We start from the raw sequence: 15,732 nt of genomic DNA on the forward strand, positions 1-15,732 counted from the left end.
AGCTACTACTTCCCCAATGATTAGAAACCCCAAGCAAGTCGATGTCGCTCCCGAGTCTGGTCGCTATCTCATCAGGATGAAACGATGCTCAGGTTGTGGAGGAGGAGCAGGGAGCTGAGCTTGTTGTTCGGAGATGAAGAAAGAGAAATGCCTCGACTTTCACAGGATGGCATGCAGTCGGATTCCTCGCCGGAGAATGTCAGCTGGGGCTCGTCACCTGCGCGCGCCATTGTTAAAGACAGTGCAGAAAACAACATGACGTCTGCGAAGATTAAATCCTGGTCGGTGGGATGTTTTCATAAAGTGTTCCATTCTCTGCAGCGAGGCCCGATATTGCCGTCACTTATCTCTCCGCCGCTGTGTGTTACTCACTCTGTTCTGTTTGAGCTAGGGCGGGCTGGGAGGCGAGCACATTTGTTTGCCTCTTTCTATTACATCGCAGCGATAACACTGTGACCATTGAGGTAATGACATGGGTTTTACACTTAGGAAATCATTTTCATATCCCACAGAAGCAAGTGGTAATGATAGCTTTTGATAACCGACAATCAAAGCTCCATCGCCCTCCTAGAGTGCTCCTCTATGCAATCCTCTGGAGGAAGAGGAAAAAGCGGCGGCAGTGGCGGTGCCGGCAGTGGCGGTGGCGGCAGCGGCGCTGGTGGTGGGGGTTCAAGGGGGGAATGAACATGTGGGCGGGAGGGAACTGGAGAAGTAAAGCTACGAGAGAGAACGGAGGCAAGGTTTTTGTTGCCATCAAATGCAACAAGTCAGACGAGGCCTTGGGGTTGACGCATGTACACACGTTATAATTGATAGCCCTTTAAAGGCTCCGTACACGGACCTCTTATTTTCCAATGCTGCCCTCTACACCCATTACAAAGTCAGAGACAAATGCCCACATGCGCAGGACACACACACAGACACTTTACTCATACACCTTGGGGGCGTGGATAATCACAAGGATTTATTGAATGGTGCTGGTCGCTCCTCACTCTATCAAGTCCTTCTTTATAGGCCTCATGATAAATGAGACTGCCACGACGGGTGAGGACGAGGCACGGAGGGGCCTACAATGCTCTGGATGAAATTGAAACCACCCAATGAGCCCCGGTGCTGGACCAGGCCGGGCTGCCACCTTGTCTGATGAACCCCCTGAAGCTGCAGGGGTGGAGATGAATGGGTGAAAGCCTTCCTTCTCACAGCAGCGTATAGAAAGGGAGTGTGAAAGTGAAAGAGGGAAAGTAAGACGTATTCTAACAGTACAGATGATCTATGACCATAGCAGGTCGTGTAAAGTATGTGCAACAAGCTAAAACATTCGACACAGGGTATAGTTCTTGCCATGGATGTCGTTGGACATCCAAAAACACAGGAGACGTTTCATCCAAGTAGCTCCTTCAGTTCTTATGGAGTGATGGGGAGTCCTGGTTTAAATAGGAGCATCTGTGGCTTATCAGAAACTAGATTGATTAGATTGAAGAGGAAACAAAACAACCCATCCACGAACACAAGTGATTTAGCGGTCCACCGACACCTGAAGGACGAAGGACACACCGTTCAAAGACGACAATGTCCACATTTTAGCCAGAGAAGACGCATGGTTTTGAAGAGGGGTAAAGGAAGCCATCTATGTCAAATTGGAAAATCCTTCTCTGAATAGGGGAGGTGGACTGAGATATAATCTGCCATCAGTTTACAATACAGTCTTAACTTCTGTCCTTAAGAGGTTTTACCTCCCCATTCACACCTTGAGTATGGAGCCTGTGACTGATAATGAATCGTTAGAGCACCATTCATTGGAGAAAGAAGACAGGGACAAACAATTCCCCCTTTAAGGCTGCTGCTCCGCGAGTAGCAAGAAATTTGTTCTTGCACCTAGGGCTGCGAGAACAAAATGACGCAGCTTGTTCTTTGGAAAAACTTTTTTCTCATGTAGTGTCCGGCAACTATTCTGTGATTGGTCAGAAATTGGAAGTGGGTGTGGTTAATGTAGAAATGCTCCCGGATGCTAATATTCGCAGTGTGACAGCTAATCTCTCCTGGGTACAGATCAGCACATTGTGTGTGGGTGCATGCTGAATGAATGGAGTGATCCAAGTGACACGGTCGACAAATCGACTGGCCAACCTCCGAAAAATAATAAGAAAAATCCCTCTCAACATCTATCTCCCACAATGGTTAGCTTGTGTGACGTATGCTGCAGTGGGATTGCACCATGAGGACTTCCCCAGAGTTTGGCACTGGAGTTTCTCGTTCAGTTTAAATGACCAGAACAAACTTTCTCACTTCTCGGGGAGTATGTAACAAGCTTTAACACTCACCGTTAACAGTCACTAGTCAAGCAAGTTTCTGATGGGCAACACCCACTGATGTTCCTATTTAAGCCTCAACTCCCCACACTCTACTTGGATGAAACGTGTTCAAGAAACTTCAAGAAACTTGGATATACCAAGACCCGGATGACTGAGAACCTTCACAGACGCATACCCCACAACATTGAAAGTTCGGACTGGGTGACCCGTTGTCGGACCACAGTAGAAAGTTGTTCCATGTACGACTGTCAGAAAGTCGCACCATTCATGGTGTTGCACCTGGTTATTCACAAGAAGGTGAACAGAAAAGAGATAAGAAAACACGATACCAATACGAATTTGAGAAAGAAGTTGAAGGCTTTTGTAACACATCTACACACTGCGTCAGTTTCTAAAGTCTCCAAAGCCGTTCAACTCCCTGACAAACACTTCTGAAAGAAGCATACTCGCAGGAAAGGACTTCAAAAGACGCGCCACCCCTTTTTCTTGATCTCTTCACGTTCACCGTTTGAAAAGTCTACAAAGTCACACTATATTACCTAACTGTTGCAATGTTGATGTTGGAGAGACATGTGAGAAATTAAGATGCAAAGTCCATTTTTTCATCCTATAAATGGACATTGGTGTAGACGTGCACTAGCACATACTCGTCTATTTGCACTGATTCCGCAATATCATGAATAAATGATGGTAACTTACTCCCATCATGTTTTGCAACATACTCAGCAGCGAAGTAGTTTAAAGAACATTAAAGCTAAAAGGAGGCCTCCGGTTTATTCATCATGACAACGATAGCATTTAGCAGGCTGGAGACAAAATAAGTACTTTGCCACAGTTGTGAAGCATATGGTGTTTTTGCCGTCGCTAAAGACAAATAACCTTGCTTCACTTGATTGCAGAAATAGCAAAACTACAGTATTTGGGGGAAAAGAAACACAGAGTGCATTGGTAGAACATTTCCATACACAGCCCTTTCTATCAGTGGACATTTAGAGAGATTAAAGCAACCTAGCATGAGAGCCTCGGGGGCAAAAGGTGAAGGAAAGAGCAAGTCTACTGACCGGATGAAAACAAATGGACAGCCAGTTGATGAGAAGAGCAGAGACAGCGGAGGTGGAACTGGTTAAATCAATCTTTCATTTTGTTTCCACCAATATGCTGTGCGGTGATTGGGGTCAGAGTGATGGGTGGGATGACCCTCTTCCTCTTCCTCCTCCTCCTCCTCCTCCTCCTCCTCCTCCTCCTCCTCCTCCCTATCTATCTTAACACGTACACATGCCCACACTACTGTCAGACCAGGCTTTGTTTTTTGTTTCTTTTGTGTCAGTGCTGCCAGGGAAAATGGCTGCAGTTAGGGCTTACAAATGGAGAGAACACAAGGCCTCATTTACCGATTGGGGACGCAATCTCTACAGCAGCAGTGGGAGGTTACCAAGGTGATCCTTCAACTTCAACACTTCCCAGATGGCCCAGGTGCTGTTGTCATTTGTCGCCAAAAACCCGCATGTGTCGCACTCAACTCAGGGTGTTACCCACAGTGTAAATCAAAGTGAAGCGCTTGACTTTGCGAAATGGTTGCCGCGCTTTCTGAGCCACATAGTTAGTAGATATATGGGATCCGAGATCTGGCTATGCAGGTGGGGGATATACAGAGGATAAATCGCAGCCTTCCTGACATTCATGTCCTTTAGTTGAGGAGGAGACGCCGAAATGTTCTTGAGCTACAGTTATACAACCAGACTGAATGAGTGCTAGGAGAGGGGAATGGGACATCTATAATTCAGCAAAAGGCTGGAGAAAATCTGCGACAAAAATTACAGCAGATAGACCATGAATAATTAACCACGTAGAATAGAAACATTTAAAGACCTTGGGAAGCTTTTCAGTTCAAATTTAAAAACAGAAGTTAAAAAAAAAAAAAAGATCTTGCCAAGCCTGACAAAGCTACTCCTATTTATCATTCTCTGGAGACTTAAGAGTAGAGGTTACAAACTACCTCAATGATAATTGTTTATGAGGAGCTGAGGAGGCAGCTCTAGAGTGAAAAGAGACAAAGTTTATGTGGTTGTCACCAGAGTATCATTTGTGCACATCTGTTTACAGAGACTGGGTCCCTTTCTGTTGGGGGAATAGATGGAGTGATGGAGGTGAGGGAAATAATAGTAATGAAACAGCTATAAATACCATCTCACACCCTCTTTCTCTTTCCTTTCCAATGGCAGTTGTTTGAGGATGTGTCCTTGAGAGGAACTCAATTTGCCTTTTGCGGAGCCAATATCATACAACACAATTCGCCATTCTCCTTCCAACTGCCTGTGATAAAAAGACTTTTATTGTGGTGCTCCCATAACCTTCTCACACACCACAAACTCAATCTACCCTGTTTTCTCTGACTAACAAAAGAACCAACCAACCCTTTCATTCACCTTGCCATAGACAGTATATAAACCCTATAGGTCACATGACTGACACCTACTGTGGTTGACAAGCCAGACCAGTGCTATCAGAGACTGTGAGGTCTCTGAGAGACAGATCTGGTAAATCTCAACCTGAGCAAAAAAGCAACCACCATAAAAGGGTTACATCTCAGTGAGGCAATTTGCCCTGGAGACACAGAAGGGAGAAATAGCAGTTCCAGCTGACAGATCATCATTCTCCCTTTGTTAAGAAATGTTAAGGTTTCATTAGACAGGTATTGACAAGGTAAAATATGTCAACTCCATTCAGTTTGGCTGGAAATAATGTAAGCCAAACAACAGTGTACCCTAATGCAAAAACTATTTTAGCAAATATGCGTCATCTCCTCTGTCAGTACGGTTACATGCACGTGAAAAAAAAAAACAAATTATGGCCTTAATCCGACTTTAACTGGACAACTTTAAGTGCATGTAAACATGGGACTCCGACTAAAATTGGAGTTCCCCATATCTGACTGAGACACCCAGATAATGCGATTGGAAATAAATTTTCTCCGTCTTGTATACGCTTTATCAGACTTTAACTGGACCAGGAACAGGTGTGTGCATGCTTTACAAACGCTGCGCTGGCACGTGACCCCGGAACACAAACATCCAAGAAAGCCTGAGGGAACCACCTGAGGGATCACGCCATCTTACCTGCACCATAAGCTAAACTATTGTCCATCTAGTTCTTTGTCTTGTTGTTTGAAATGCCGGTTTGCTGCATGAATGACTGTTGTTTATTATACCAACCGGAAAGGGGGCCATATTAGCCCACTGACAAAACACATATCGCCCACCTAGTGTGGAGGAGGAGGACATGTTCCTTTCAGTTCCCATCGATTTTCTTTGTTGCATGTAAACTGGCCAAGGACCACATTCAGAAAGGTGAATTTCAAGCATACCTCGATTAAGCTGTGCATGCAAATGACTGACTGTCTTTAGACCTAGAGGCAGCAATGCTGAAACTTTTTTTATTCTTATTAAATAAAAATACAGGACAAGCTGAAGGAATGGTTGTTGAACACATCCACATCTTCACAATCTGGACATTCTGCAAGTTGAAATTTGGTCCTGTTTGCTCCAAAGCCTACAGAAATTCTTCAAAGAGAATAAGAGGAGAAATAAACGCTTGTAGACACTTTATATAACTGGAGTCCCAACTGTCCCTCAAGTCAGGCTGTTAAATCTTCTTGTCTGTCAAACGAAATGGTCTCTTGACATGTTAAGTATACATAGGAAAAAGAAGGCCTTTTATATCGCAGTCTGAACCTTTCACGGTCCTCTATGGCAGCTGAATAAAGGCAGAAAAAAGGAAATGACAAAAACGTAAATCAGTTACTGTTATCAGGCAGGTAAGGTTCAAATGCGAGGATGGTGAAGGAAGAGGTGGATTTTTCGTGAGTGGAACAAAGAGACAGTTAATAGTGCTCATATCATGCCCAACGCTTGTGAATAACGTGTTTTTTTCGGTTTCTGTGTGAACTTTTCAAGGTCACAGTCGTATACATTAGATAGGACATCTCTACAGATAATAGATTGTATAAGGTACACTGTTCCAGCGCAGCAGCCTCATAGCAAAATGCAGTTAAAACCACATGCAAGAGAATTCAAACTACAGTGAATTATGAGTCTTTTTCCCCAACCTCTCTAATCAAACCATTGCATTCATTTAAAATGCATGCACATAATAAAACAAACCTCTTTCTGTGCAGTGGATTTCAATAAATGGGGCTCTTGTTACCTATCTATATCACCTACTACCTACATAGAAGGTAGGTTGATCCTCAAAGACTGTGTAAAGTTTTGGCTGAAGGGGCTTTACGATAGAGATTACGGGAGTTTTAAATCCAACTCATGCCGAAATCAGGTTGCATCTCACACACGTATTATTTTTCTGTTCACGATCAGACTCATATAAACTATACAGTCCAAATGGTCCATCTCAAATACACATGTGCAACACACCACATACACGTATTAGGTTGTTTATTATAGATTACTGTGTCAGATTGATCTTGCGGGAAAACGACACAGAGACAGCGGTGCAACAACTTACTATAAATCTACTGATTCACACTCCAGTTGGTGGGTGGCAACAAAAGCTTGATGTAATAACAAAATGCTTGAGGAGATGCGGTAAACTTAACATGCAATGCAATAATGCATGCAAAAATAACATGCAAATTCTATCAATAGTAACGAGATATAACTTTGCTAATTAGCAAGTACTCGACTGAGGATGTTGGGACTTCGTTATTTGCAATTCTGTCTTTTGCACAGCAATGTTCAGACATGAAAATTAACATATTTTGGTGACTTTATTATAATATTGAGTAAAATAATTCCAGTGTCCACACAGGAGGACATGTTTGTTTTTCCAAAAACTACTTCCTGTTCAAAGACCAGTGCTTAGTTTTTATAGTTGTTTGGTCCTACTAATCCCAAATATAGAGAAATTAAAAATGCATACCAAACAAAAGCTCAAGTTCTGACAGATATGATGGAGTTGGGTTGTGAAGGGCCTTGAAGGTAAGTAGAAGGATGAGGGAGTGGACGAGAATGGCAGTGGTGTCAGTGGAAGTCAGTGGACAGAGTCACGTTTTTCCACTGCAGCAAGAGAAATGACGAAATTAATCCACTGTTTTGCATCAAAACAGAACCGGTCTTTCACAAATTAACCAGGAGGCTAAATGCAAATAACCAACCTCGATGTGGGTGAACATAATTGTGCGCAGCTCCTCCCCGTCTCTCCTCTCGACGTTATAAACAAGTGTTTAAGCGAGGGCTGATCCCTGATTAACGCAGATTCCCCTGTGTTTAATAGCACTCAGTGCAACAGAATGGCGAAGTAAAAACAAACAGATGAGGCTACTCCCACGTGGTGTCGGAGCGCAGATGGAGAGAACTTATAGATGGAGATGTGGAGTTGGCAGAGGCTGGATTCTGAGCAGGTGTTTGGACCCAGCATGGACATCATGTACTGCCATTTTTAAAGCGCCCAAGAGGCGGTCGGAGGGCGCAGGGTGGCGATGAGACACAAAGGACAAACTGTGACAGACTGTTCTTCTTCCATGGTAACGACTATGAAATTAACTCTGCAGCAGCAAAACAAGTGATGGGGAAAGAAATAAGGCAACTGCAGACCTTTCCCTGACTCGAGCAACTAAATGTTTAGAAAAAATCTTAATTGATTTAGATACTGTTTAAGAAGCTGATGTGTAGCTCAACCCTAAACACACAAAGACGTGGCAAATACTTTTCCACAAAGATCTCAAGTACAACTCAGACTGCAGAAGAGAAGTTGTTTAAGGTTTACTTATCTGCCATCCTAGCGTGGGCTGGAAGTGGTTTCTCTCTGTGAGATAGTCTCTCAATAATGTTACCGAAATTCAGGGCATCCTGCTGTGATCCTAGGGCACTACCTGATAATACAGTGTCTTCCTTCAAGTAGCACTTACAGAGCGTGGAGGATTCTCAAGTGGTAAACAACTTCACACAGACACAAATTTCACATGGAAGGAGTGGGGGGGCAGTTTCCAAATACCTTCCCGTTTTAGCTCAAAAATGTTGCCCGGCGAAGGAAAAAAAAAAGCAACGAATGCTAACAAGTCGTGAAACTCAACATCAACCGTGGAAAGACATGAGGATATGCAAAAGCAAAATGTTGTCTGGAGCTTTCTGCAAAACCTTCAAATCCATAAATAACCCCCCGAAGCAATGACAGAGCCTCGGATAAGACATTCTTTTGTTGTTCACTAGGAGAGTAATGGAAGTGCTTCATGGGAAAGAAAGCCTTTCAAGGCTTCCGCTTTCTTCCTCCTCTGAATTGAATTGGCGGCGTCCTTGCATTATACATTCTTCGTTTTACAGGAGATTGAATTAAAACATCCTTTGTCATCAGAAACATTGCTCATTTTGCGAAGTGACCAAAGCATGGCTATGAATAATTATGTGAGAGACAGTGCTCTAAAGTGGCCACAGATTTTCATTAGCGCCTCCAGACAGCAGTGCAGTGTAAGGAGGGGTGGGTGGGTGTGTTGGGGGTTTCTAAGCCTGTCTGTATCAACAGTGATGTATTACACGGCCCTCTGAGTCTTAACCGTTCAATTAGGGACACTGCTGAGGCCCAGTCTGTCAGTGGGAAAGACCAGCAGAGAGCCGGACAAGATCAAGAGCAGCTTCCTCAAACACACTTCAGGAGGTGGGGCCATCAATCTCCCCAACTGTGACCGGCGGGGTGGCCAAGGGGCAGGATTCCCGCAGAAAGCCGGGCCACGCTCACAAGGCTGCACAGGTAGGCCCATTCATCCCCATCAAGCAGACTGAAAATGAATAAGCTCATGACCTTCACAGTAGGAAGAGGGGGTAAAACCCTGCGCAGAGAGGGGAGAAAAATCTCATTTTCATCAGCATTTCTCTGGACATTAAACAGCATTAGCTTAGGAAAGTGCTGAGGCTAGGTTTGTTTTGTTACTCGAGTTGGCATCCTGGTACAGCAAGGGAATTTAGCTGGTTAATGTTGTGCGAAGGGCAATTTGTGCAATATCATCAGGCATTCTCGGAGTGTTTATGTACACGTTTGAGTTTTGAACGGCAACAGTAGAGCAGCGATATAACAGTCCAAATTTAAGGTGCCACTATGCTTCACACATGAAATCAATCTGCGCTGCTGATGAATTAAGACGCCAGCAGGGCGTTCAGAATGAGATTTAAGCCGAATAAACAATAGTTATAAAGTTAATCATTCAGCAGGGCAGTTTTCAGCTCCGCTTCACCTCGGACCAGCTATAAATCATCACTTACATGACACACTTCCAACAAGTTTAAAGAGTTGACTTGAACTTTTTATTGTGCCATGCGTTTAGCTTTCCTGCGCAGTTGCACCAGGGCGTCAATGCAAAAACGTTTTGTTTAGAAAAGATGCCAAAAATCTTGCTGCGCATCTAAAGATCGGAACAATGGGGAACACAATGGGCTTTGTCTATTATAGGAAAATAATTACCAAGTAAACTGGCTGTGATATGGGTTGGGCAATTGTGAGATCCAGTTATTTACTTCAAAACCAATGAGGCTTTAGAGAAGAAACACAATGGAGCTTCACCAACAATGGAGCCCCGATGGCCAGTTATTGTATGCAGGAGGTGGTTTGCTAACAGAAAAAAAAGACATATTTTTGCTTGGAAAAAATTAATTAGGAATGGTATGTCAACAAATAAAAGGAACTTAAGGCAATGAAAATAAAATAATAAAGAGAAAGTGGTGAATGAATGGAGTGCTTGACCTTGACCACTCTTCTTCCTGTTGCATCAGACCGGCATTGTTGTGTTGTACAAGGTACCGATAGGGAAAGAGAATTTAATTGTTTCACTTGTTAGCAGTGTTAGATGCAACAGATGTTCGATGAATCAGTTTGTTTTTTTTTGTTTTTTTTTCTCGATGCATGGTACCTGGTGCTGGGTTGTTAGCAAACTGAAACATTTTCAATTAACAGGCTGCAGATTTACCAAAAAGAGGACAATTTACATGTGACAACTCAGTGGCATGTGAAGGTTAGTATCTACGGCAAATTAATAGCTGAAATTTTAATAGATGCAATTTCTTAAAGTTTTGTGAATTGGTCGTACTTGACGGGTGATTGCATTCCAGATCTTAAGTTTATTCATACCCTGCAAGAACTTGTCATCCTATTATGTTGCACTGACTATCACAACAGTTGTTTGACTTGAGTATCTTCAATAAAAATTAAAAATGAATAAAGGAATTACTCAAAAAGAAGAAATGGAGGTTTATGGAACAGCCTAGTCAAGACCCGGATTACAATGTCACCAAAGTGTTTGTATGGGGGATTTGTAATAGGCTGGGAATGTAAGACTTCAACCTCTAACCCTCAACCATCCTGCAACTACAAAAACATTTGTATGAAGAATGTTAGAGACTGGAGGAAAACTATGCAAAACAAAAAGCCTACAAAAAGAAATTCCTGCTGATAGGGCAATGTCTGAAGCTAAGGCTGTACTTAATTTTTTTTTTTTTTACTTTTGTTGATGCTCAGGTTAAATTCATAGCTGAAAATGCACCGTTTCCTCGCAGGTTTGTTCGAATATTTGACTTTTATCTGCAGGCACTGAATGAACTCAACTGGTGGTTGGATTTCAATGTTAGCTTATTATGCTTCACATCATGACACCAATCCACGGGCACAGAGATTTCACAAATTAAAATGAAAGGATTCATGGTGTAATGTTTGCAAAGTTATATGAATATGAGTAATCAAACAAGAAAGAGCAGCCACAGTGAGCCATTAGATGAGGAACTGCAAGCATTTTATCAGAGAGGTTTAAACTTCAGTCCCTGATCTTTGCAGACTCATGTTATGTGAGGCATTACAATCAGGTCACAATCTCAATGATGGAAAGTATCTTTTTCTAGTTTACTTCTAAAGTTTTGGGGCATTTTTTTGTGCTTCATTCTTACACCGGTTTAGAAATCAATACACACATTAAAGCCTATTTTTGTGACACTGAAAACAACATAATGTATCATTTATCTGAAATCTCAGGCATGGTTCTGTGAGTAAGTGCTTTTTTGGCCCTACCAGCACATCTGGTCCTGGCCCTCAGAGGCGGTCCGGGAGCTCCGGTGCCTCCCTCCAGAGGTCTGGTCAGCAGAACGCTGATCTCATACTCTGTGTCCGGGTCCAGGTGGCCGATCTTGTGCGTGGTCTTGTCCACGGGCTGCAGGTCGTACATGGTGCCAGAGACGGTGCGGTACTCCACCTCCCTGTCAATTATTGGACCGTCCCCGTTGATGGAGTTGGCGTTTAGCTGGATCCAAAGATAGGTGGCGCCGACAGCAGTCAGCTGCGGCGGTGCAATTGGCACGGGGGGCTCTGGGGAAATAAAAAGTTATTTTTATTGACAACCCTACTGGAGTACGGTACGTGGAAAGATGGAAAGCTTTCACAATACAGAAGGCAATTAGTTTTAGTTTGTGTTAAAAGCATGGAAACTCACAGACAAAAAAAACACAACAAAAGCAAATAAATACTTTCGAGCAAACAAGGTACCCGAAATCAATGTCTTTTTTTAAACAAATCAACCACTTAAAGACTCTCCAGAAGCATGTTCAAATCATCTTCATGCTTTCCACGAACAGAGGTATTCAACAAGAGCCGCGCGTCAATCAATAGTTTCAGCTTGATGAATGGAACGTCTCATCTTCACTGATAAACTGACCGAGTCATGCAATCACACACACACTTGAAAGTGATAGCAACTTATAACAGGGGTGTAAATAAAGTCACATAGTCCTTGGCAAAGGACTGCCGCCATTCAACGCCGTATTGATTTTAATCAGAAGACTTCAATGGAAAAGCCTCTGGTAAGTGACAACTACTGTAGCTGTCATCTCTCTTGTCAGATTTAGGACCTGGTTTAATCTCTCAACTCATGACTGTTGTAGGATTTTTGCTATTATGTTTAAAGCTAAAAATGGATTGACGGGAAAGCCTTAAAGACAATCGCTAAAGCATGAAGCACCACGTGGGAACATTTTTGGTCGTTTTTTAAACGTTGGAAAAAAATCCGGTTGAACAAATTTGTCACTCTGTTCATTCATTTATTTTCTGCAACTGCTTGTCCTCTGAGGGATCGTGGGGGGGTGGAGCCTATCCCAACTTTCATTGGGCGAAAGCTGGCGTACACCGTCATCAGTCCATCACAGGGCTAACACAGAGATTCATTCACACTCACACCTACAGCCAGTTCAGAATCACCAACGAACCTAGGAGGAAGCCAAAGTGCCTAGAGAAAACCCACGCAAGAACCCAGAACCTTCATCAATGCAGACCACCACATCAAGTTATTCTATATGTGAATGAATTAGAAATGCATTAAAAGAGAGCGGGACTCGACTGGTGGAGGGTGTTTTCTGATCTTTGCCCATAATGGTGGAAAAAACCATTGTGCTGTTGTATTTCTTACTCACCATCTATGTCAATATACAGCCCTGGTTCTGTAAATATGGAAAAAGTGACCCAGAGCAATCGACGCACCACTAATGATAAAATCAAGAGGTGCACAGGACAGAAGAGGACTGCATCAGCAAAATTAAAAAAAACAAAAAAAAACAAATATGGGAAATTATAAGCCTGGCTAATGGTACCACATCAGACTCCAAGTAGAGACGGCTAAGACACAGTTCCTCCAAGAGGACAAGGTCAGGAGCTACATTTATATCAACATGCAACTATAACAATGCTTTGAAAGCCCAAAACCTAGCTAACATCAGTTAGAATGCTTCACCATTGTCTGCTTTGTCCTTGTTTGGATGTTGAGTTTAAATATGAGGAATCGGTTTAATATAGAAGACATAATTGGTAGGGGGTCCTTCTTAATCTCCCAATAGTTTGTGGGTCCTTGGTCTGAAAATCGTTGAAGACCTCTGCTATAAATTCAAGCATGCCACTGAAAAAATATTTTAGATGTTAGTCATTTGTTGCACCTCCAGAACAAACAGCATGACAAACGTTCATCTTCTTTCTGTAAGTAATCAACGAAGATTAAAGCTCTGAGATTTACTCCATCAGTCAAACACTGTACTATCCCTCTACAACGTGTTTAATATCATTCTTTATATTTATTGTTGCCTGAGCATTCAAATTAAGAGACGTTCCCAAACTGATGCAAAGCGTGTTCTAAACAATGGGACGCACAAGTCTTAGGTTAACGAATTTGAGAACGAATATCAAAAATGACTAAGTGAGACTGGAGACGAGTCTATTTCCGGCCCCTTTTAATCCTCTGTGTATTTGTTTGGAATGTCAGAAAATAATCTTATAAATAAAGTTCCTCATCTTTGGTGCAAGTTTATCTCTTTCAGACAAATGTGGTGTTCAGTGACAACCTTGAAGATGACCTTTTCTCCGCAGTGTCACCAGTATTTGTGTAATCTTGGTTAAACCTTGTGCCATTTCTGGTTTAATGAGGCTCCTTGAAATGTCAGATGCGTTTTTTTCCTCTTTTTTTTCCTCCCAACAGTGGGATATTTTCGGCACTGAATTATCGTATAACCAGGTAAGGGAATAATATTTGAGAGATTTTTAATGGAAACTTCCAGAGCATGTAGTAATAATAACTGTATTTTTGTTTTTTATAACTATATATGGGTCGCAATTACTTCCTTAACATGTAAACCCTTATTTTTTTTTATTTATTTATCTGAAAAAATGAATTGCCATTAAAATATGATGACAAGAAAACAAATACACATACATCGTGATCACGATGTCTTGCTTTGTACACGGTATCTCGGTACAACCAAGAAATCCGTCCACCGTCAACAAAGAGCTATGAGCCACAGCTAAGGAATGACTTAGGAATCCATCCTTGTCAGATACCACAATAGTAACATGTCCCAGCAGCGGCTGGCGTGAGAAGTTCTAATGAGAGCACACGTAAAAGAATAATGCCATTAGACGCCCCGGCTGTTTCACATGCAGTTGTCATGGAGAGGGAGAAGTCTCCAGGAAAATGAAGAGCAGGCAGAGGTGTCCACCAGAGAACTGAAGGCGCTTCCTCAGCAGATGGTTACCCCACCGTGACCTCCATCTCTAAACTCCCACTAATCCAAGCTTCCGGTGTTGCGGTCAAACATCACCTAACGCGAACCAGCTAATCCACCACGTCTCCTCTACGCTCAGACGCAACGCACCAGTCTGAACGTTGGAGCCAGACGGGGAAGTGAGGTGACTCCAAATCTGAGATCAACAATAGGCTTGTTTTGATGGTCTTTTATGGTCTGTTGTTGCGTCTTAAAAGGGGTTTAACTCAGTTAAGAGGCAATGTGATCAGATTAATTGAAGCAACAAAAAACAGTACAGGCTAACTCAAATGTACAACATCCTTCCTTAGTGGGGCTGGGCGGTTTGAGCAAAAATTTGCTGTGATGATGAGTGAATATTGTAGAATAACCCCACACTGGTAGTAAAATAGGTTTGCATGGCCCCGTGTTAGCACTGAATGCTGATGTGGAAATCTGGATATGAAAAAAACAAGGGAAAAAAAATGTTTTCAAGATGAAATGAAGAAAGGGGCACAATTATGACATAAACTGACATTTTTATTCATATTTAAACATTTCTAAACTGCTATGTCTCTGATGTCAATAGCAGCCTGACTGGTTACCGTAATAATTAATCTGAGCGCAACATTTTTTTTCTCATTCATAAAAAGCTAAAACTGGGGACACTTTCGGGGAAGCTTTAGCCGGGGGACAGGTCATCCAAAACGGGGGCTATCCCCAGAAATCAGGGGCATCTGGTGACCCTAATGAAACAAAAAAAAAAACAAAAAAAAAAACAGCTGACACGGCATCTTTTTTTTTTTTGGGCACAAGTCTCTGCCACAAGATTGTTCGGAACTATTCATCTTCACCACGCCTCACAGTGACGCACCATGCGTGTTTAGAAGTGCTACACTGAAAACAGTGTCTCGCAGCATTCTGGATGTTGTGTAATCAAACACACCGGTATATTAAAAATTCATATCAGAACGGGAAACAAAAAGTATTCCGCCCAGCCCTACTTCTTAATATGGCGGTATAGACGAATATATTATTTTTTATATTCTCTCAAATAAAAACGTGTTTCAGAAAACAGAGGTAAGGTTTTCTTGCAGGTTTTCTTCTCTAACAGAAGCAGATGGCAATCCTTTGCAATTTTAATACCAGATGTGATTTATTTTATTCCACAATAAGTATCTTTATTAATTACACAATCAAATTAAAGGCAGAACTTTGTGAAGTAACTAAATGAAAGGTATGAATCGGGAAGAAATAAAATACAGAACATGCTTCTGCCTCCAAGTAAACAACTGTTGCGTATCTGATAGCAGATTTTATTGACATGCTAGCCGACACACTCTATCACTTCAATCACACCTTGTGATGCACAGCATCGA

General features: G+C 42.3%; 1 protein-coding gene across 17 annotated transcripts in view; it reads right to left on the reverse strand.

The window, feature by feature from the left end:
* LOC125010348 (receptor-type tyrosine-protein phosphatase mu-like) overlaps positions 1–15,732 on the reverse strand; it is a 156,290-nt gene that overhangs the window by 83,730 nt on the left and 56,828 nt on the right. For all 17 annotated transcript variants that reach the window (XM_047588908.1, XM_047588921.1, XM_047588920.1 and 14 more), the window contains exon 7: positions 11,370–11,663. In XM_047588908.1, the coding sequence (XP_047444864.1) occupies positions 11,370–11,663 (294 nt within the window). The remainder of the gene's footprint in view (positions 1–11,369; positions 11,664–15,732) is intronic.

This window comes from Mugil cephalus, chromosome 7 (assembly GCF_022458985.1).
Source record: "Mugil cephalus isolate CIBA_MC_2020 chromosome 7, CIBA_Mcephalus_1.1, whole genome shotgun sequence".
NCBI classification, from domain to species: domain Eukaryota; kingdom Metazoa; phylum Chordata; class Actinopteri; order Mugiliformes; family Mugilidae; genus Mugil; species Mugil cephalus.